Source organism: Ammospiza caudacuta, chromosome 4 (genome assembly GCF_027887145.1).
Source record: "Ammospiza caudacuta isolate bAmmCau1 chromosome 4, bAmmCau1.pri, whole genome shotgun sequence".
Taxonomy (NCBI): Eukaryota; Metazoa; Chordata; class Aves; order Passeriformes; family Passerellidae; genus Ammospiza; species Ammospiza caudacuta.
The window spans coordinates 15,571,472-15,592,910 of NC_080596.1; the positions used below are offsets into that span (position 1 = coordinate 15,571,472).

Below are 21,439 nucleotides of genomic sequence, written 5' to 3' on the forward strand. Positions count from 1 at the left end.
GAGCATAGCATAACATTCACATTGGACGCTAGCAGTGAGGCTTAAAGAAATACTGTCACACACAGGTGTTTTTAAAAAACACCAGGAGTCAGGCTGTAGTTCCATGGACATTTTTTTCCCCTGGGCCATTTGCAGTCACATTAGCACGGAGCCTGCAGTCCCTGGTGACATAACATCCATGTCTTGGTTCAACATCCCTCCCTGACTATACTTTTTTGCTTTCCTCCTGCAGGAAATTCCCTTTTACCACATCTGGAGTGGATGTCAGAGGAACCTGCACTGCACCTTCACACTGGAAAGGTTCAGTCTGAACACCCAGGAGCTGGTGTGCAAACTGTGCGTGCGACAGGTCGAAGGAGAAGGACAGATCTTCCAGCTTAACTGTTCTGTCTCAGAGGTAAATGACACTTGTGTACTTTTCCATCCAACTGCAGGAATATGGGATGGCTAAGAAGGTAAAACCTTTCCCACTGGGACCTCTTTAGTGCTCCCCATTTTGGTCCTGACTGCTGGTATGGACATAAAGAGTCATTAAGTCATTGCTTTGTCTCTCCTGTTGCATTTTTCCGTAGTTTCTCTCATATGGAAGGATGCATCCCTCCTTCAAAGGTGGGAGGTCTGTCTGCTAGTGCTGCCTTTCTGTGTCTATCTGGAGGAGCTCTTTGCCTACCACTCCCTGAAACATCTCATGAAGCTCTTACGGTCCTGTTTCCTTGGCAGTCCATGAGACCCAGTATGTCTGATAGTTCCCTGGAGAGAGAGAGAAAAGAGAATAGGAAAATGTCAGTGTTGTGTCTTCCAAGAGCCACTCCCCTCTGATCCCACATAATAGCTGCTGTGCAATAGGAAATATCAGATGATCTGGTTGCAGTAACTTTTCTCCTTGTATTTTGCTACTACTACAAATCCTGACTTTTGTCTTTGGCAATTTTTTTTTTGATGGCTGACATTTTCCAGAAGAAATACTATCATGAGTTTGCTAATGCTGTGTAGCACCTGGAGAATTTTAGCTCCATGGGGCAGTCAAGCTTGGGGCTGAGATGGAGCAACAAATTTAGGTGTGAAGTGGCATTGACTTCGTTGAATGTGCTGGTGGGTTTTATCCCTGGTACCCTTGGCAGCTATGAGGAGCAGACTGTCAGGTGGCAATTACTGCTGGCTGGCTTGGGGAAGGGCTGCGAGAGCAGAGATGAAAGTTGCTTGTGCTGTAGGGCTCTGACAGTGAGCACCATTACCCATAACATCTGCTTGGTTAGTGGGTGTAAAGTTACACATTCATCTGGGGACTACACAGCATTAAGGACAGATGGTAAAACAAGCATCATAAACAATTATTGTAATAAGTGCCGCATTGAGGTAATCACTAATTTAACCTCACAGAGAAGAGTAAGAGCTGAAAGTAACTTTAATGAAATGCAAGTATACACTATAATCATCTTCAGCTGGTTGTGTGTAATAGGGCCTGGTAATAGATTCAGAGCAGGGTAATATTCTTGTCTTGTGCTGTGATCCTATCCATCAAGGATGAATAGAGGGAGTGAACAATACCACTGTGATCAAGGCTGCCTCCTGCAAAATTGCCCCTTATTGTTGACACCTTGTGATATTCCCAAACTCCAGCAAGGAACAGGAGGACTTTGGGCTGCTAAGAGCTGGGATATAGGGCCAACTAGGGAAAATCCTATAACTCAAAGATCTGATGAAAGGGTAATCACCTAAAAGGGTAATAACTGCAACTTGGAAACCAATGTATGCCTCCAGAAGCGTGATAAAGACATCAGACCAGGCATCAGGAAATCATAGCTCTGGTTCCTTACATTTTCTTCTGAGGTTAGGCTAGTGGTATCCAGCCAGTGGTTAGGCATTGCAGGACTGTGCTGGCATCTTTCCTTCTTGCTGCATCTGTCTCTCTGCCACTGTCACCCTGCAATAAAAATTCAGTAACACAGTTTCCTGAATCCTCCCTTGATGGGCTTTCTTTTTAGTCCACGGCAAAGGATGTAAAACTTCTGCAGATTAAACTGTCTTATACTGGCTTTATACAGTGTCTACCACTGGGACTTCCAAAATACAAATGCAGTGAGTGCCAAAACACACACATTTGCAAAGCAGGAAGAAAATAGTGATAAAGGTCTCCCCTGATTCATTTTTGAAGCCCTCTTTATATCTTGTACCATTGACACTCACACAGAAGAGCCACAGACAATGCTGCAGATACCTGGGGCCCTTCTGCAGCAATCCTGAAGCCCCTGGGGCTGCAGGTCACCTAGAGAGCCAGGGCAGCACGTGTGTCCTTTGGCCCAGAATATAAAGAAAAGATTATCTGTCTGCAATGCCACTGCCACCACCCCACTGCCACTTCCAACCTCCCAGTGTGGGTGAGCCTGCACACAGCACTAGCATCAGGCACATCATTTTCCTGGCTCCTGGGCAGTACCTGCTGCCAGGCTTTGGGTACTGGGGTTGGGACAGGCAGTCTGTGATCCACAGCCTTGGCGCCCAAGTACAGATGCCACATTCAACATGTTAATTGAGGACATTACAGTGTTGTGTAAATCTTCCTTAGTTAGAAATTTCTCTGATTGCCTAAAATGCCATGCCTTTAACAAAAACAACCCAAAAAACCTAAAACAAACAAACAAAAAAAAAGCCCAAAAAGTTCATATTTACACAGTGGAAAAGAAATAATTGGTGTATATAAAAGAGTGGAGCCAGAAGGTTTCATTCTGTGCATTGCTCATGGACACTGGCTCTTCCCTTTCCATCTCTAAATTCATTTTTGGTTGGTAAACCAGAGATTGCACAGGACTGTGAGCATCCCCAGCAAAATCCTTGGGGGGTTTGTGATTACAACTTCAGCCAGGAGCTGCCTGGCTTTAAGACTGTTTCAGGTATTACAGCTCCTTCCCAACAGCCAGTTTGACACAAAGCAGCAAGACAGTTCACAGAGGAGAAAACAAATTGATATTTAATGACAAGTCTTTAGCATGAGTGTTTCTGGCTGCCTGGGGCTGTGATCTGGCAGAGGGGGAGGAGAAGCAGCTCCCCCATTTCTACTAGAAAAAGAATACCAAATTGTGAAATAGACTGAGCAGCATTAGGGCAGAACCAGCCATGTTTGCTGCTTTTTCCATCATGGACCTCGCTGTTCCTAAACAAACCCAACCATCCAAATTTACCAGCTATCATTGTCCCACCAGCTACCAAGCCTTTGGGCACTAAATCCATCCAGGCCAAGGAGCAGACAAAATCCTTGCCCAGAGGAGCCAACTGCTGTTATTCCCAGGGGTGTTAGAGTGGTGCCATAGGGACCCCTCCAGCTGGGAGGACCACATCAAAGAGCATCAACACCACACCTGCAGGGGACAAGCTGGCTTTGGGGATGACTTTTCCCTTGAAACACTTGCTGCCACACTGTCTTGGAGCACAGCAGGTGTCTGGGGGAGAGGGGGCAATGCCTGCCCCCACCACCTCACCCCCTGCTCTCCATCTATTTCCAGAGTCAAAGTCACAAGCAGATGAGGGCTCAGCTTGTGCCTGGGGTGGTACTGACTGTTTGTTTGAGGTCTGCAAAGTATTGGAGGCTTCAGAGAGCTTGGGTACTGCCAGAGGGATGTCAATAGTGTGAGCCTGTGTTGCAGTTGGAATTTATTTTATTGATTCCTTGTTAAGTGCTTCATTTCCTTGTACCCCCATGTTCTCCCAGAGCTGGTTTACCCCTGGGTTTTACTCTCCTTCAAAGCTGTTCCTCATGTCATTCCCCACCCCTTGTTCCAGGTCTTTCCCTGCCTGTCAAGGCAACCCAGCCCTTGATTCCCAAACCTTCTCTGCCACTTAAACCTCAGGCCAATCCCTGTCTGCAACACCACTTTGGAATTCCTCTATTCCCTAAAGCCCCATTGGCCCATGTGACCCATCCTCTCCACCCTCCTACCCCAATTTGCCCCAGACACTTGATGCCTCTTCCTCCCTCAAGGATTCCCCATTAGTTAGCTATTTGTGTGCACCCCCTGACTAATGTCTGAACAAAACCCCTTGCACAAGGGAGCTGGAGGGTTTTTTGTCCTGCTCCCTTCACCTGTAATAAACTGTTCCTTGTGGAAAAAAAAAGATCAGCTGGTGCCCAACGTGTGGTTCCAGCTGGTGCTATCCACTGGAGTCTTTAGCAAGCTCTTCTGGTTCACCAGCAGCCACGCCAAGGTGTATGGAACAGCTCCAGGAAGAATTCACCTGGAGTTAAACTTCAGAGCTGTGGCTTTACAGGCCTCGTCCTGGCTTGGTGGGACACTGGGGCTTGGGAAGATGCTGGGAAGCGGGTCTTGTTAGCCATGCCAGGAAAGCCCAGCCCTGCTCTAGTAGTAGCACTTTGCTCTGAAATGTGTCCAAGTGACTGATCTTCATTATTTCCTGTAAGTGATTAATTAAGATGGCCATTTTGTCCAGCTATAGTAATATTTATCCTCAAAAAAAAAAAAAAAAAAAAAAGAGGAGGAAAAAAAATTTCTTTCTACCCAAAGCTAATTATAAATACTTCTGGTTTTCAGTGGATTAACATGTGTTTGTTAGTGTTTACTAGATTAGCAGAGGGCTGCAAGTTAAAGCCCTGTGTCTCAGAGGATGTAGTTCTACCATTGTCTTTTCACTCAGTAACAAAACTGATGGGTTGTTCAGGCTTTTTTTCTGTCTTTCCAATCTCAGGAACCTACTGGTGTTGATTACCCTCCCATGGACTCAGCGGGCACCATCACCACCATCGTGGGGCCCAGCGCTTTCAGCATCCCCCACCCAATAAGGCAGAAGCTGTGCAGCAGCCTGGACGCTCCCCAGACCAGGGGCCACGACTGGCGCATGCTGGCCCACAAGCTGAAACTGGACAGGTGAGCAGGGCTGCCCATGTGTGGTCAGGCAGGGGAGCTCCTAGGGATGGGGGGATATGTGCAAAAACATCCTGCTGCAAGTCCCACTGAAAGCACATGGACACGCTGGTCATGCTGACTACACAGGGCATGAGCACCTTGACAGCACCAGCAACAGGGATGGGTTGAAATCATATGAATTGAGGTCGTTTCCATGCAGCTCAAAACCAGCAAGTTTCCTTTTGGCTCATTGCAGGTACTTAAATTATTTTGCTACGAAATCAAGTCCCACCGGGGTGATCCTGGATCTCTGGGAAGCCCAGAATTTCCCTGATGGCAACCTGAGCATGCTGGCAGCAGTTCTGGAAGAAATGGGAAGACACGAAACGGTTGTTTCTTTGGCAGCAGAAGGAAATTACTGATGCAGCCTTGGCATGACCAGGAAGGACAGACGCGGGGAGCGGTAATGCCCTGTTATTGCAAAGGAGAATTGAAATGAAAACCCAGACCAATGAGTTACACAAGAGACATTTCAGAGAAGAAAGCAAGCAAACAAACAGAAAAAAACCAGCCCTGACCTTCACACGTGCTCTCCTTGTACATTATCACAGGATCAGAAAGAGATCATGCAAAGTTGTACCTTGAAAATATAAATCAACCTAATGTTCCTCTCGGCTTGGCTGTACACTGCTTGGTACAGGTTTTTACAGTTTCCTAGGAAACGCTTTTTATTGCTATCCAGATATATGGATAAACTTTCTTAACAATCCCAGTTTCTATGGATGTTGTTTACATCAAATTCTGGACAGGGGTAAGGAAACTGTCCATGGCTCTTTATATTTTTTTGTTTAAAGCCATTGTAGACAAGACTATGGACAGTTGGTTGTGGCTATTTCAGCTTATTGGTTTCTGGTGAATTCAGATTTTGGCTACAATTCTGCACATTGGTTGTCTCACAATGATCCTCCTGTCATTGTTCTGTTTCCTAGACCTACTTGTAAAAAAAAAAAAAAACCAAACCAAGAAAATCAGAGTGTGCATCTGGAAAGCAGGTACTCTGGCTGATAAGCAGGAACACGAAATGTTCCCTTTCTTCCCCAAGACAGTCCCACTGAGCCTTTTGTGGAGAATAGCTCTAGGACAGTGGGGAACGAAGGATCTGAGTTAATTTTCAATTCACACCCTTTCCACTGCTTTGCTATATGAGGGGCCAGATATGCAATTCAGAGTGGTTGGAGGGGAGGGGGAGAAACCCAGAAAAAAATGTAAAAGAGAAGTTGCTATGATAGTTATTTACTGATTAGTATCTAGTGCAAGGATTATAATGACTATTATTATTGCCATTATTACTTTATTTCTAATATTGTCAGCAGCAGAATGAATAATTTCTGGTTTTATGGAACCTGTTGTCCCCTCCCTGAAGGTCTTTTTAAGACATGTCCCTCTCTATGCTGTCTGTCCTTCCATTTGTCATCGTACTCCTCCTCCAGAGTCCTCTGCCAGCCCACAGAGGCTGCTCACCTCTTGTTAGCATTGCTGTGCTCCATGGCCAGTGCCAAGGCTGCATGAACTGGTGACACTGCTGATCTTCACCTACCAAGTGTCTGACCCTGGTGTGACAGGTTGCTCCAAGAAGCTGTCCTGGGGTGGCTGTGAACCAGAGATGGTGCAAGCATGTGGAGGCACTGACATCCTCCACCTGATTTATGCATCCAAGGTGGGCCTCCATAATTTTTGCTTTGTTTTGTAGCATTCTAAGAGCCAGCAGTTCCCCACAGATCTGCAGGTCTCACTGAAACCCACCAGCTCCAGCAATGCTTGCTGTGCCAGGCCTGCTGCCAGCCCAGCCCTCTGCTGGGTCACTTCTGTGTGAGATGCACTTGGCAGATCTCCATGGACATTCCCAGGCACTGCTGCAGCCAGGGAAGCCTGTGTTCCATGGGGCAGTGCAGGGCAGTGGAGTGGTGAAGTTGAGATCCTGTGTGCTGCAGTTTGCTGCTTTTGCTGCTCCTGCCACCACCGCTGCCTGGGCAGGGCAGGGCAGTGCAGTCCTCGGTGGCTGGCCAGGGAACACTTGTCCCTCTACAGCCCTCACAAAACAGGTGAGATGGGAGCTTTGCAAAAGGAGAAAACCAAAAATGGTTGTCACTGCAAATGTTTTTTGTTCTGTTCACTGAAAATTGTGGCTTTGGTACATGACAGCACATAGGATTGCAGTAGTTTTACCACCTGACTAGGCTGTCATTTATGTCTGGCACAGAAAGGCTTGTTTGCCCCAACCTGTCCACTCCAGGTTCCCAGCAAGGCCCTGGTTGTTGCTGTTGTGCACACATGCATGCCCCTGCCCACGTATGCATTACCATTCCATATGCTTCCCGAGACTGAAGTTAGCTTGTTCTCTTTTGTGCTTTTAGTTTTGCTTTCCCCAAGGCTTTCCAGATTGCACCTTTGAAGGTAACTGAAAATGTCATCGGTCAAAATGAAAAGAAACTTTCATCTGACCTTTTTTTCCATTTGACATTTCCACAGCCTTGTCACTTTTTGCTTATAGTTCCCTGACCAGTGAGTTAGGTTTTGATTTACCACCAGACAGCCAGCACAAAAAGTTCTCTTCCTTGTAAGAGGTAACCAGGCAGTTTGCAAACCAGCATTTCAGTCAAAACTGGAGACCAGAGGACATTGTAGCTTTCAACATCTGTGTGCATTTTGCTCGTGTAAGCCCCACCTTCTCTTAATGTGGAGATGCCATGGACATCCTCCCAGTGAACAACCATCTTCTTTTTCACCTTGGGCATCTGGTGCAGCCCACTGCAATGCTTATGGAAATTTCGCTTTCAACTTCTGGAGAACTGGACTGGGGCTTTCAGCTCTGCCTTTTCTCCACACCTTTAACTTACCTCAGAGGGCTAAAATGGCTCTTAAAGGTAGGTCTCAGCTTTTCTCCTTTCCACGCCATCTTTAGGCGTAATCAGTTGTGTTTAGTTTGTCGTTCTTCACCTTTCCCATGTGGCCTTCCTTGACTTCCATTCCAAGGCAGGTGCAGGAGCTGAATTGTCCTTAAACCTTTGGCCTTTTCAGCTCAGTCTTTGTTGGTTGATCCCCAGGCTCACTGTTGCTCCCCAGCTCTCATTTTTTCTAGGTGGGCAGCATGTGCACCCTTCTCACCAGGATCTGGGCCACAAAGTCTCTCTTATTTTTCTGTTCTGCTATGAGTTTGCTATGAGTTGATGCTCCTTTGGCCAGCCCTCTGACCTGTGTTCTGATGCCTTCTGCAAGAGAAACAACTTGCAGATGAACAACTTCCTCAGTGTTTTGGGGCATTTTCCTTTCACAACATCACAGTAAAGAGGATTTATTGGAAGGAAAAATGCACACTCTGATTAAGAGTGGCTGGAGGTCAGGAATGTTACCCTTCATCACTGAACATGACTTGGGCAGCAGCATGACTGCCACTGGGTAGTGAAGCTGCTGTTCTTCCCCCAGCTGCTCAGAAACCACCTGCCATGCCCTGCTGCAATCACAGGCTGGGTGGTTTCTCCAGCAGCAGCTCCATAGGCTCGGCAGGCTCCCAGCACAGCTCCTTGCGCTGCCTCAGCCCTGACAGGGCAGGGAGAGCAGGGGAAGATTCCTCCACAGAGCCACACACAGCTCATCCCAGCAGCTCTGCACCCATTCTTTGCCACTGCTGCTAACAGCATCTCCCAGCTCACCTCACACTTCCCTGCATTAATTTTGCTCAGATTTTTCTTTTTTTCTGGGGAAGTGGCAGCGGCACTGTGGGAGTGGGCTCTGGCTGGTGGCGTTCACAGCAGATCCCCCATCCTGCTGCCTCAAGGAGAGCAGGTGGGAAGCAAGGGCAGCCAGATGGGTTCAGGATATTGTTTTTGGTGGGAGAAAACCCAGCAGCAGTTCCTCTGCCTGCATTGCATGGACACAGTGCCATCTCGTGGGGCTCAGCCCCAGCTCCACTGCATCGCTGCCGCCACAGCAACGTCGCACGGGAAAAAGCTCCCTGTGGCAAAGAAGTTTGGCAGGCAGAGCTGACTCTTACAAGTTGTTGTAAGATGTTATTTCAGGTGAGCACATCTGCTTTAAGAGAAAAAAGCAAACAAAAAAAGGCTGCAGGCTTCTTATCCTCCAGTTATTGCTATTTTTTAAAATGCTCTTCCTTTTAGTTGTTCACCTTTGGCTCTGTACTGCAGCAGTTTTGCTGCTCTTCACACCATCTCTTCATTACATGTTGATTGCTAGTGCTATAAATAGTATATATATTATATAAATATATATAAAATATCTACTGACTTCAAGGAAAACCTTTAATTTCCGAGTAAGGAACATTTATTGGAGGCAATCCTTTTCACCTTTTTTTTTTCTTCAGTTCTTCTTGTGTTGTGTTCTTGTAAAGGTGACTGTCAGTGTATAGGGTAAGTTTGGGGTTTGGTTGGGTTGGTTTTTTTTTTCAAAATTTATGATCACAACTGCTCCACTGTGTCTTGCTAAACAGTGCAAGATCTAAGTGCTGTTTCAGTGGATCTTGAAAATTTTGCAGCAGTGAAGGTGTCTCCGGTCAAGATTTGCTTCATTTGGGAGACCAAGACTTTTTTCTGTCTTGCTGGCAGAAATGCAGACACTCACGAGACATGTTGGAGTCTGCAATACCCACAGAGCCAAACATGTCCATTCCCTGGGTTTCCTGCTATTTCAGTTGCTTACATATAGAATAAATGTATTTACATGCTGTAAGCCTGTCATTGTGGACAGTGTCCTAATGTCTTGTATTGCTACCTACAATAGTTTCTTTTTGGTTCTCCTTTTCTTTTCTTTTGGGGGCAGGGGGCATTGGGAAGGGAGGGGTGGGTGGGCCCTTAGACCCTTGTATGCTCTGCCAAGTAGTTACCACAGCTCTGAGGTTAATTTTAAACACAATAATTTTGTTGAGGTTGGCTTGGGTTTTTTTAATCTTGTTTTCAGGGCACTTTGTAAACAATCTTACTGATTGTTCAGAAGTCTTTTCAGGTATTAGTCTGGCTCTCACCTGGCCATGAAGTAACTCAGTGTTTGCAGGCTGGCTTGGTCAGTATCAGGTGGTGCAAAGACATGAGTGGTTTGTGAATGAAAACCAAACCTTTGTCCCTTTCCCCACAAGGACTCCAGTGAGTTACTGACTTTGGGGTCACCACTGCAATCCATTCCTAGCTTGTGTGTGAAACCTTGAGTCCATAAATGAGCTGCACTGCAGATTTTTAAATGCTGAAATACATATCTCAGACAGCCTTTGAAGTGGGACAGAAAGGCAAAGTAAGTGTATGTGTACATAGAGGCAACAAGGAGAAAACAAAGGACACTACCTGCTGGAGACTTTTGGCGCTCATGTTAGGTATGGACATCCTCTGAATGGGAAGGTAAAGGTAAAAATTCAGTGCTGTATCATCACTGCAAGGTCAAACAGGCAGTATGTCAAAAGCCAACAAAGTAAAAGCTGGCAAGTAACTGGAATTGGACTTAAAGCCACAAGTTTGGTAGGTCAGGCTCCTTGCTTGAATAGGAGCATTTAGTTTATTTAGTTATTTGTCCTTTAAACTTGATCCCTGCTCCCTGAAATCTGAAAATCCCTTATCTGGAAGTCCTTTGAGTCTGTACAAAAAAAAGCAATGATAATCCAGAATTCCCACAAACCTCTATCCCAAATAGGTATTTCATGTTTTCTGTGGTGCTGGTTAAATGTATTTATTAGTGGCTCAGTCTCCTCAACTGCTGACAAAGAGATTAATTTCTACGTGTGCTGCATCCTGGGCCTGCCCTCTGCTCCCAAAGCATCCCATGTCATGGCAGGAGAGTAGCTTTGGGATGCCTGTGAGGAAGTGGGATGTCATTGGGAGGGTGATGGGACAAGAGCCCTGAGATGAGAAAAGCTTGCACGGGCCCCAGAGCTTCTTTGGCTGCCGCCAGTTGGCTCTGACTACCGCCTGCCAGTAAATTTGGGAGCTAGCACAATACAAACAAAAAGCAAAATCGGTCTGGAAAGCAAACAAAATTAGGAAGGAGAGGCAAAACACTCTTCTCCCTGCAGATTTTTCAAGGTACCTTGCAAAAACACCCGAGCCGAGAGCCAATAACCCGCGGTGTGTGACACAGCTGAGACAGAGGAGTTGTGGCATTGCTGTTTTCACATGTCTGTGTGGCAGACTCTTTTTGCTAACACATGTTCTGTTATTGTTGAAGAAAAAAAAATAAAATAAAAGAAGGTACCTTCAGTACCTTTCCAAAGTAAAGGAGGGCCCATAGGAAAAGAAACATCTGTGTGACCCAGGTGTATCACATTTCTCCCTTCTCTTCCCATGTCACAGCTCTACCAGGGTTCATGGCATATGTTTTCTTTGCTATTCAGATCTGGAGAACTCTTTTGGTTTTGATTTCCCTATTGCTGTATCTTCTATGCAATTCCTTTTCTAAAAACTGACTTACTACAGGAGAAGTGCTAGCCATTGCATTATTTGTATTGCTGTACAGTGGAGGTGTGGTTTACTAGTTCTGAGTGTGCCTCTTACCCCCCTCCCTTTTTTCTCCTTCCCTCTGTTTGTAAATGCCTGCATTTATTCTGTCAGCCTGACATGTACAAAGTGTAAGAAAGAATTTTTAAACAGGTAATAAATTATATTTATAAGCAACTGGAAAAAAAATACACCTTTTGTTCGATTGTTTAGTTCCTGGAAGCTTGGAAGTGGAGTCTTTTATTTAATTTCATTTTTAAAAAAAGAAAATCTCCTCAGAAGAAATGTTTCTGTACATAAGAACTGCGGATTCAGTGGCATGCCAGGGGCAATGTGCAGCCAGGGCTAGGTCACCTCAATGTGGCCAGGTCAAGGGGACTGTAGAAATGCTGCTGGGAATAACTGCAATGCCACTGAGCACAGACGGTCTGGGGCAAAGCAGGAGGGCTGCAGGAGCTGTGCAGCTGAAGGGAAAATTGCCATTATTTACACACTTCTCTGGAAATAACCAGCAAGGCAATTAAACATCAGGAAACACTGAGGTGGATTTGCAGCACAGCACTGCAGAATGAGAATAGTGCTCCAGCTTTAGGGACAAATTCCCAGAAATGCCTCACTGGATGCAGAGGTACACACCCCATGTCTCAGCATTAAGCAATGCCATTTTCAGGTGATGCTGGGGATTTTAGGAACTTTTTCACCTGATACATGGGGCTGGGAATTATTGCTTCAGTCTGTGCAGAGATGACTCCTGTTCCTCTTGTGGTGTTAAAAATAGGAGTCAAAAATATTCATAAAGATGTGGCAGAATGAAGGGGGGTGTCTAAAAAAATATTATGCTAATGCAGAGTTCCGATAGATTTACATAATCAGCCACAAAACACGAGCAACTGCTCTATTAGTGATAACACTATTTTAATTACTATTTTTCTCTTCACTGACTTGTGAAAGGAGTGATGCTTTTTTATGCCAGTGGAAACATATGCAACATATTGCTGTTTACTTGTTTGTTCAGATGAAAAAATCTTATAAAAATAAAATAAATAAAATGAGGCACAGTCAAAATAATCTTTCCAGGGAAATAAAACAAAAAGATGGTGCTTTTCAAGCACATGAAAAGGAAATAGCAATCTCTGTCATGGGGAGATGGAAGCAATTTTATTGGGGGGGGGGAATGTTAAAACAACCATATACAATTTGAACAAATACAACATAACACAGTTTGTTCCCCAGGTTTTCTAATTACAGTATTTACAGGTTTAATAAGGCACTGGTTCTCAAAAAAGAACACAAATTAGTTTCTTAGTCTCTACATTGACAACCTTTTCTTTAATAGAAATAACTTTGTGCTAGAAAAAGGATAGCAGTTGCTAGATGGCATCTCTCTTTTTTTCTTCTCCCACTTATAAATGCCATCTCCTCTATGCCAGGAAGAAACTAAACTACACTTCCTTGAATGATTTACATTTGAAAAGTGGATTTCTAGACCCTTGGGCACCGAAGCCACAATTATCTTTACCAGTGACTTCCAAGCCCTCATCAATGTGCCCTTTGAAACTACCAAAATATGGAAGTGACATTAAAAGGCCACACCTGGCAAAATAAACACACTAACCTGGAGTCACTGCAGGTGCTGAACCTTAATAATGACACACGGAGCATTGCAGGAAGTCACCCATGCAGGCATCCCGACTCCAATGTCACAGTGCTGGAACAAAAGACCTCCACACTTGCCTCAGGCTGTTTTTTCGCCTTAGGAATAGCCCTTCACAATAGATTACAGTGGTTAGATTTGAGGGCAAAATCTGATCTTGGGAGAAAATAGGCAGGCACTAGTTACACAACCGCAGACTGTTTGCTTTCTCAGTGTGTGTCTCCTCATTTATATATATATATATTTATCTATTTTCCTATACAGCACCGTTGCAGTGATTTGTCATTTATGCATTTTCATAAATAAATATTATGTTTTTATTTAGTGCTTTTTCATCCATAATAGTTTACTCTTAATCCACAAACTGGAGCTATTCCAGACTCGCAACTGAATATATATATATATATATATTTATATATATATAAAAACACATAAACTTGAACATTTAACATACACACTTTATGTGATCTATCAACCAGTATCTTAGACCCTTTTCTTCTGGACCAAAAAAAAAAAAAGGTAAGATTTGCTCAGGAAACCAACGACTGGCCCTTTCTCTTGCAACATGCTGACAGCAGGTGCCAGGGGCATTCACTGCATGCCTCGTGCTGCCAGCTGGCAAAGCACCCTCCAAAACACTCCTGGGGAGAGAGCCCTGCTAATTTATTAAAAAATAGATATATTTTAGGAGGGAAGAGGTGAAACAGACCTAAACGGGGAGGATAGAAGCATCCCTGCTGTGCGAGCTGGCACCTGCAGGTCCCATGCCCTTCTTTGGAGCTGAGAATCTCAGTTCCACAGGGTGTGCTGGCTTCTGTGGGAAGAAATGAGACTGGAAAGCCATGGCTCCATTCACTAAGACAAAAAGGTGAAGAGAGGCTGGGCTGTCCCCAATTTAGCCCACAAATCTCAAGGTCAAGATGGCCAAGCAGCAAACTCCGCTCTCAGCCTCACAAACAGTTTTTAAGGATGGGGAAACCATCCTTGCCCCTCCTGGGGTGAGGATTTGGTGTATTATTAACTCTCAGAGATTTTCTTTTTGTATTGCTTGGTAAATTTGGGTACAGGCAGGGAAATTGCACTGCAGAAAAAGCACTCTAATGAACAAAAAACTTCTGCTTAAGCTTTTTAACACCTATCATCATGGAGGTCTTGCTGGTTCTCTTGAACTGCGCATTTTTCTCTGTTAGCTTGAAAGTATAAAATGGTAATTTTTCCAGCTAGAAATACCTTCAGGGAGCTGTTAAGCTAAACCCCAATTATACACCTACCTACCACAAATAAATCAGTTTTGTCCAAAAAGGGAAAAAAAAAAAAAGAAAGAAACATTACAGAAGTGCTGAGGCTAAATCCTGCATGGCAATTATTTCAGTTCCGAAATAGGCTTAGCATAATCAAAGCAGCATTTGTAAGGACTTATTTAAAAATTAAGCTGAACACCATCTAGTAAAACAACATAGGCAGGCAGGAAATTTTTAAAAAACAAATGAAGGGTAAAAAAGGGTAAACCAGTAACTCCCATGCAGCTCAGCTTTGGTAATCTGATGAAGAACAGAACCTTGCCAAAGAAAACGCTTCCCAGGGTATATTTCACCTCTCATTTCCCCTTCTGCAGCATTAGCATTGCTAAAACCACTGCAGACCCAGGAAGGAGGAACAGGGGAAGACAGAAAATACGTTTCCCACTGCCCTTTTCCCCTGACAGCTCCTCTTGCTGGGAACCACATTGCTACACAGCCCCAGCCTGGCAGCTGAGCCTGGCACTGCTGTGCAGCAGCTGCCAGAGGTGTGGAGGCTGCTGGAAGGGCACACAAAATAATAATAATGCAGATAAAGCTCGAGGCAACAGTTCAGTTTGTGGTGTCTCACTACATCAGGAGTGCTGGAGGCAGGTACCCACTGCTGCCCACGGCTCCCAGCTCTCACCACCCACCCAATGTGTCCCACCCTTCCTCCCTGTCATTCCCTACTACAGCCACATGGCACCAGTCTCCTCACACTCAAAAAAATGTGATTGCCACCCCAGAAATGGGCACTTTTGAGGTTTTTCATTTTCCCTTAAAAAAGGGAACACAGATTTATTTTTTTTTTCTTCTCAGCCGTGCTTGTTGGTGGACCCCTCACATTTACACAAATGAAAGAGCAAGTTAATAATTCCTTCTCACAAGGAATTTCCTCTTGAACAGTGGTTGTTTGTGGGTCCTAGAAGTTTCAAATTACCCAGCAGATTCAGATATGTACTTCATTTCCACTTGCACACAAAATATTTTATTTTGCAGTGGGGGAAAAGGAAGGGAAAAAAAAAGCCAAGAAAAAGGGCACTTGTTTATCACTGTGGTACTCTTCCCACCAGGTTTCCTAGAAACATGAAGATCTTCTTTAAAAAAGTCACACCAAGCCATATTCATACAGCTCCCAAGTACCTTAAATAAAGCATGACCTTCCTGGGACAGGCCACCCACAGGAATCAGGCCACCCACACCAGGGATGGCAGGGATGCAACTGGGCTCCATCTCTGTACTCTGAGAATCACTTGCACACACAGCGTTTGGAAAGTTATCTCCACAAATAGGTGGCTTTTAAGGCAGGCTCCATTACAGCTCCTCTGAGCTACACAGATCCACTCACCTTTTTGTTTTTTTTAAGGCTGGAGTGCAATAGTCTTTTTGGAAATGAAAAAGTTGATTTGCTTTCATTTTCAGCAGTTTCCTCCAATTTTTTTTTTAATGTAACAATATACATCTTTTTTACTTCTAACCCAAAAGTTTTATTTTCATAAAATTTAAAGCAGTATCTTTTTAAACAATCAAAATAATAATAATAACAATAATAATAATAATATAATAATAAGTGGCTTTCATGGAAAGCAACATGCATAATCTTAAACCAGTTACTAAAACTGTATTTCCCCATGTAAACAAGGGCAGACAAGCCTCTTCCATCTTGCATGTCAAAATTCAGGTGATTTTTTCGATGGACAGTCTCCTCAAAAACTCACGGCTGCTCTTCAGCGTGACTCCTCCATTAGCAAAGATACATCTTCAGGACTTCTGCCTGCACATCAAGTCCATTTCCAGGGACTCTGGCAGAGTCAGAGTTTAATGTCCTGGGACTCTGACATTTTGGCAAGTGTTTTCTTGACGCGCAGGGCGGTGAGGCGGGAGGCAGGGCTGTGAGCCCAGCACTCCATCATCAGCTTCCCCATCTGCCGCAGGCACTGCGGAGAGAAGGGCAGAGAAAGTCCCCCCAGGGTCAGTGGAACAGGAGACTGCACGTGTGGCAATGCTGAAAAACTGAAGGGAAAAGGTCTTTCCTAAGGCCATTACAGATAAACACCACCAGCACTGCCCAGACCAGCCAAACATGGTTCATGTAGATTAATGGCGATTTTTATAAATGTATTTTTGGTAATACACAAGGACTATGTGGTAACAAATTGTCCTTTTATTGCTGGAATGCCTGGGGTGGGATTACCATTGGATGCCAACCAATTAATCAAGAGCAGCTACTGCAACAAACCTTCCCAATCCCTGACACATGTGGTACCAAACCAAACACTGAGTGCCACCACACAAAAGCCCTTTTGGGAACTGCCACTCCTTCCTCCAGTGTTTCCAGCCCCAGTCTGAAGGCTCAGAGGGATTTGGCTAGGGAAAGGATGAGGCAGGTGAGATTTGGTTAGATCTTCTCACACTGGCTGTTGCACAAGACCTCGAGCATCCCAGGGAAGTTGTTTTTTTCCCCCACACTCACAAACCTCATGCCACCTAAATCTTTCATCTCCCCACAGACTATTCATCTAGATGCTGCTATTCCCAAACGGCAGCACCAGTGGTAAACATCCTCCTCCCTCAAAATGATGCAGAACTGGGTCAATCTCAGTCCCTAGCTCTGATTAGAAGCACAGACTGCATGCTGATAGGGATGAGAGGTACCTCATCACTGCTCCATCTGTTGGGGAACGAGGGGCGCAGTCTCTTGATGCACACGATCTCCCGCATGTCCTCGTACGAGGGGTCACTGGGCACCAGGTCGTGGTATGGAAGCTGGTATTCCTCAACTATTCCTGAAAGAAGCAATTAGTTGCCTGTCACTTGCAGAAAAAAAAAAAACCCTTCCTTTTTCCCTTTCATTTTATAACAGATTGGCCATACTTTGTAACAGTTGGGTGTGCTGCCCCTAAAAAGGACTAGAAGTTTATTCCACAGTCAAGTTCCAATGCAACCACTGCTATGTAAAGTCTGGCCAGGTATCTAACCCAAAAGTGCAGTAACTTGCCAAGTGAGAACAGTTTCTATCACTGCTGTCCAGTCCAGCAATCTCCAGTAAGTACTCACACTAAGAGCTATTAGTGTAGAGTCTGTATCAGAGTAATCTGAGAGAGAATTAACCTTGAGTTAGGTCTCCTTCTTATCAGTGGACCTGGAAAACACTAAAGGGCATTTCTGTGCCTTTTCAGAACATGGCAAGGTACCATTCTTTGTGCACAGCAACAATGACAAAAATATTACAGATTTCACCTCACAACATTGCAGTACACGTCACCAGCTTTTAAACACAGGGATCCTGCTGCTCATTGGCAACATTCAGCTCCTCTAGGGTGAGCATTCAGCATACTGAAGGATTTAAAAACCCATAGGGAATGCTGAGGCTAGCAGAGACCCAACAGAGACATGCTCTACTCTTACCACCAAACTGGCACAGAACTGCTACCAAGTCATTTCTGTGCATTTAACTTTCCCAGTGGCAAAAGAGAGGTACAACAGCCATCACTTCTGCATGACACTGAGCTCTACATGCAGAAAGAGGGAAATGAGGCACATCACTGGTATGACAGTGATGTAACAAGTGCCACTTCCCTCCGGTGTTTTGCTACTTGTCTAGTAAACAGATTATTTATTTCAAAGAGTTTATTACAAAGATTATTTATTTCAAATAGCAAACCCTAAATTGTTTGTCCTCCTCCTTTCATTTAACTCTTAATTAAACTAAGAAACCACTATTTTCTTTCTGCTAAATTAGCTGAACAGCCCCAGTCCAGCACAAACATGATGCCTTTAAAAAAGGTCCCAAAATGAGTTCCATACTTCCTCAGTGCAGGCATCAGCTGCCTTCAAACGAGCCACTAAAATACAGTCTAAATCTCTGCTGTTGAAATAGCACTGACTGATGCTTTAAAATAAGTTTCAACAGGAGAACAGACATTAAGAGAGTTACCTGAATGGCTTACCCACATCGGTTTATTACTGTAAAAACAATTACCTGGAAAACAAGGTGCAATGGAAGGCCTAAGGTTCACTGACACAATTAAAAGTGATCTCCCAGCACTTTACCTCCTGAAACACATCTCCTTGCTATCTCCCAAAGGATGAGTCCAAAACTGTACATATCAGCCATGATGTAGGACTGAAAGTGATTTCTATTCAAGCTTTCATCCAGCACCTCGGGAGGCATATAACGTTTTGTTCCTACACGGGTGTTTGGAGGGATGTCTACCTCATTTGTGTCACTAAAAGAAAAAGAAGGAGAAAAAAAGGGCATCAAGCATGCAGTAAAGTGGGTCAAAAATAAAGCAATTTCGACGGAAGAAGTAGTAAATCCACATCACATCCACTCTCAAACAAGGTCAAAAGTAATGCATAATCTTAATGGAACAATTCTTGCAAGAAAAGCCTCTTAGTGTGAAGGCAACCCTCCTTAAAAGGCTGACCCGCCTGAGGCTATGTTAAGCATTCAAATGCAGAACCACAATGGAGATAAGACTCAACAGGGATGCTGTAACATTTGCGAGATTTCATTAGCATTAGCCCGAGCTCTAATGTTAGTGATAACAATCAAATCTTCATTAAACGCTGTTTTCTTAACATACTCCACCACCTAATGCCTCAGTCTCAGCAATTAATGGGGGATACTGAGTAGCTGGGGCAGTATCTTTTAGCTGTAGCAAATTAGATCTGCAAGACAGATTAATCTAACTATTATTTTTTGCATGCATTATGTTTGATCCTTTCCAACCTTTACACATCAAGATATGCAGACACAGAGAGATAAATGCATAAAAACATCTAAGCAAATGTCTCACACCTCACACATTGACCAGAAGAGACGACATACAGGGAAAAATATTCCCATTAATTATGTGAATGGATTCTTGTTTTTCTTATTAACTCAGATTCAGCTACATCAGTTTCAATATATTTAAAAGTTTAATATATGGCAGATACTCTGGTTTGCTTAAAAAGGTCTGTTTTCCTTTATTCACCTTCAAAATGTATGTATTTTAAATATGGTGGATACAACAGATGCTCACAGAATAATTGTATTTCTATAGTTTTCTTCATGTACAGCAATTTTTTTCACCTTCTGATATGAAGAAAAGCTGAGTCTATGGTACAACCAGCCACCTACACAGTCATTAAATCATACATATGCTAGTGGTACTACTGTACACCTGCAAGAATGTAACATAAACCCAGTGACCTGCATTATCTTGTATTATTTCAAATGAAATGGAAACACAAAGAATTTTACTAGAATCATTAGCTTCAGCAGAGCACACCCCTTCCAACTATTTTCTGTTCCTTATCGTTGCATGAGAAATGCTGTCTGAGGAAGGATTCAGTATGAAAACAAGCCAAGTACATAACATAAATTCCATCTGGAGTGTGAAAAATCCAAATTTCACCTTCTTTTGTAACAGCACTCAGTAATTCCTAGCTCTTCTTTATTCACAGCTAAGCAGTGTGCTGCTCTGTATTTGCCAGGCAAAGTACACCTGCAAAGGGTGAATTTCTTCCTCAAAACTTTTTATTGTGTATTTTCAAGTTGTTGTTTTCTAGGCCTCTGTTCCTCAAAGTAAAAATATTCCCTTCTTGTCTCCTGAAGAAAGGTCAGGCTCATAAAGGAAATGCCTCACCAAGGAACCCGGCAGGTAAGTGAACAGTAAGAAAAGAACATAAAAACTGCCTTTCCTTTCACTCTGAGTAATTTCAGTTCAAGATTTGTACAGGATTCCTGAATTTTTTTAATACTCCAGGGAGTGCACAGTTTCAAAGCTGACCTGCGAAACGGAAACCTTCAGTCTATGTATTCTGGACGCATTTCTCTGTGCAGAAAAATCAGAAACTTCGGAGCACGCGCCTCCACCACCAGGACCACCACTGAGAGCTCGAGCTGCTTTTGAGCAGAGCTGTCAGAGAGCAGTGGCTCCTCATGAATCCCAGGAGTGAGTAAGTTCTACCTGTCTGCTCTTTCTAAGTTGTTTAAGCACACAACCATTTTTTAAAATCAAATTTAAAAGCCATTTCAAAAATCAAATCTGCACTTGGGCAATTTGATTTGTAGGAAATGAAACAAAAGGCAGCCCAAATGGGGTCCTTTTCAATAAATCCTAGTTAGTAACTAGTGCAAATTATTAGTATTTTTCTCTCTAAGTTGAGGAGTGAATTTTCATGGGATCAGACAAGCTGAATGCTTCAGCGACAAGCTCAGTGATGTGACTTCAACCTGTCACTGCTGTGTCCTTTCACTGTGTGCCACCAATACTGGGGCAGCAATACATGGAGGGTGGAGTGATGAAAACTGACCCTTTATACAAACACAGCTAATGTGCTCAAATAATCAAAAAGCAACTATTTATACACCTGCATGAGGTGCTGATGTGACATTCTCCCCCACACAGGTGACCTCACACACAGATGAGCAGAGCCCAGGTGTGCGCACACACTGCAGGTGCTTGCTCACTCATGCACACTCAGTCAACAAATAAAGAAACTTTTGCACCAGATTTATGAACTTCCCCTCAGCCCCCTCACTTCCACTCACCTGATAAATTTAACAGCCAAGCCCAAATCTGCTATACAGCAGGTGCCATTCTTTTTCACCAGGATGTTCTTACTCTTTAGGTCACGGTGGGCAATGGCAGGCTTGCCCTGAGTGCTGAAGATCTCAGTGTGCAGGTGGCACAAGCCACTGACAGAGGAGTAAGCCAGTTTCAGCATGGCTTTTGTGTCCAAGGTGGTGGATTTTAGGTAATCATAAAGTGAGCCGTTCTCATGGTAGTCAGTGATAAGATACAGCTGGGTCCAAGATCCTGTACCTTTAATATCTGCAGCAATGAATCCTACAAAAAGAAAAAAAGAGGTTATTTTCAAGTTAATACTTCTCAGGGGTTTTTTTGGACTGCTCAGAACTCTGGATTGTCATCCATTTCAGCAGGTTTGTTTTAATAACATATTTAATTCTTTTCATCTTACTTCCATGCAGCTGTGCCTCATCTCTAGCCTGTAATGTACTTTCAGAAGCCCAGATACGGATATACCAGCGGCTGAAACAGACATGTTGTGTTTGGAATAAAAACCCCTAAACCCCATTATTTTTTTAACTTTTATTTATGTTTCAATAATCCTTTAAACAACTTTCCTTTGAAAAGGACTGGG

The 21,439-nt window shown here is 43.9% G+C and overlaps 2 protein-coding genes across 3 annotated transcripts in view; one reads left to right on the forward strand and one right to left on the reverse strand.

The window, feature by feature from the left end:
• The window catches only part of UNC5C (unc-5 netrin receptor C), a 243,332-nt gene extending 236,721 nt beyond the window's left edge, over positions 1-6,611 (forward strand). For both annotated transcript variants that reach the window (XM_058803456.1, XM_058803458.1), the window contains 3 exons: positions 233-397; positions 4,699-4,877; positions 5,113-6,611. In XM_058803456.1, the coding sequence (XP_058659439.1) occupies positions 233-397; positions 4,699-4,877; positions 5,113-5,278 (510 nt within the window). In that variant the 3' untranslated portion in view covers positions 5,279-6,611. The remainder of the gene's footprint in view (positions 1-232; positions 398-4,698; positions 4,878-5,112) is intronic.
• Positions 6,612-15,938: 9,327 nt separating this feature from the next.
• BMPR1B (bone morphogenetic protein receptor type 1B) overlaps positions 15,939-21,439 on the reverse strand; it is a 179,822-nt gene continuing 174,321 nt past the window's right edge. The window contains exons 11-14 of the mRNA XM_058802918.1: positions 20,826-21,123; positions 18,335-18,510; positions 16,937-17,067; positions 15,939-16,218 (exon numbers count right to left, since the gene is read on the reverse strand). Coding sequence (XP_058658901.1) covers positions 16,093-16,218; positions 16,937-17,067; positions 18,335-18,510; positions 20,826-21,123 — 731 coding nt within the window. The 3' untranslated portion in view covers positions 15,939-16,092. The remainder of the gene's footprint in view (positions 16,219-16,936; positions 17,068-18,334; positions 18,511-20,825; positions 21,124-21,439) is intronic.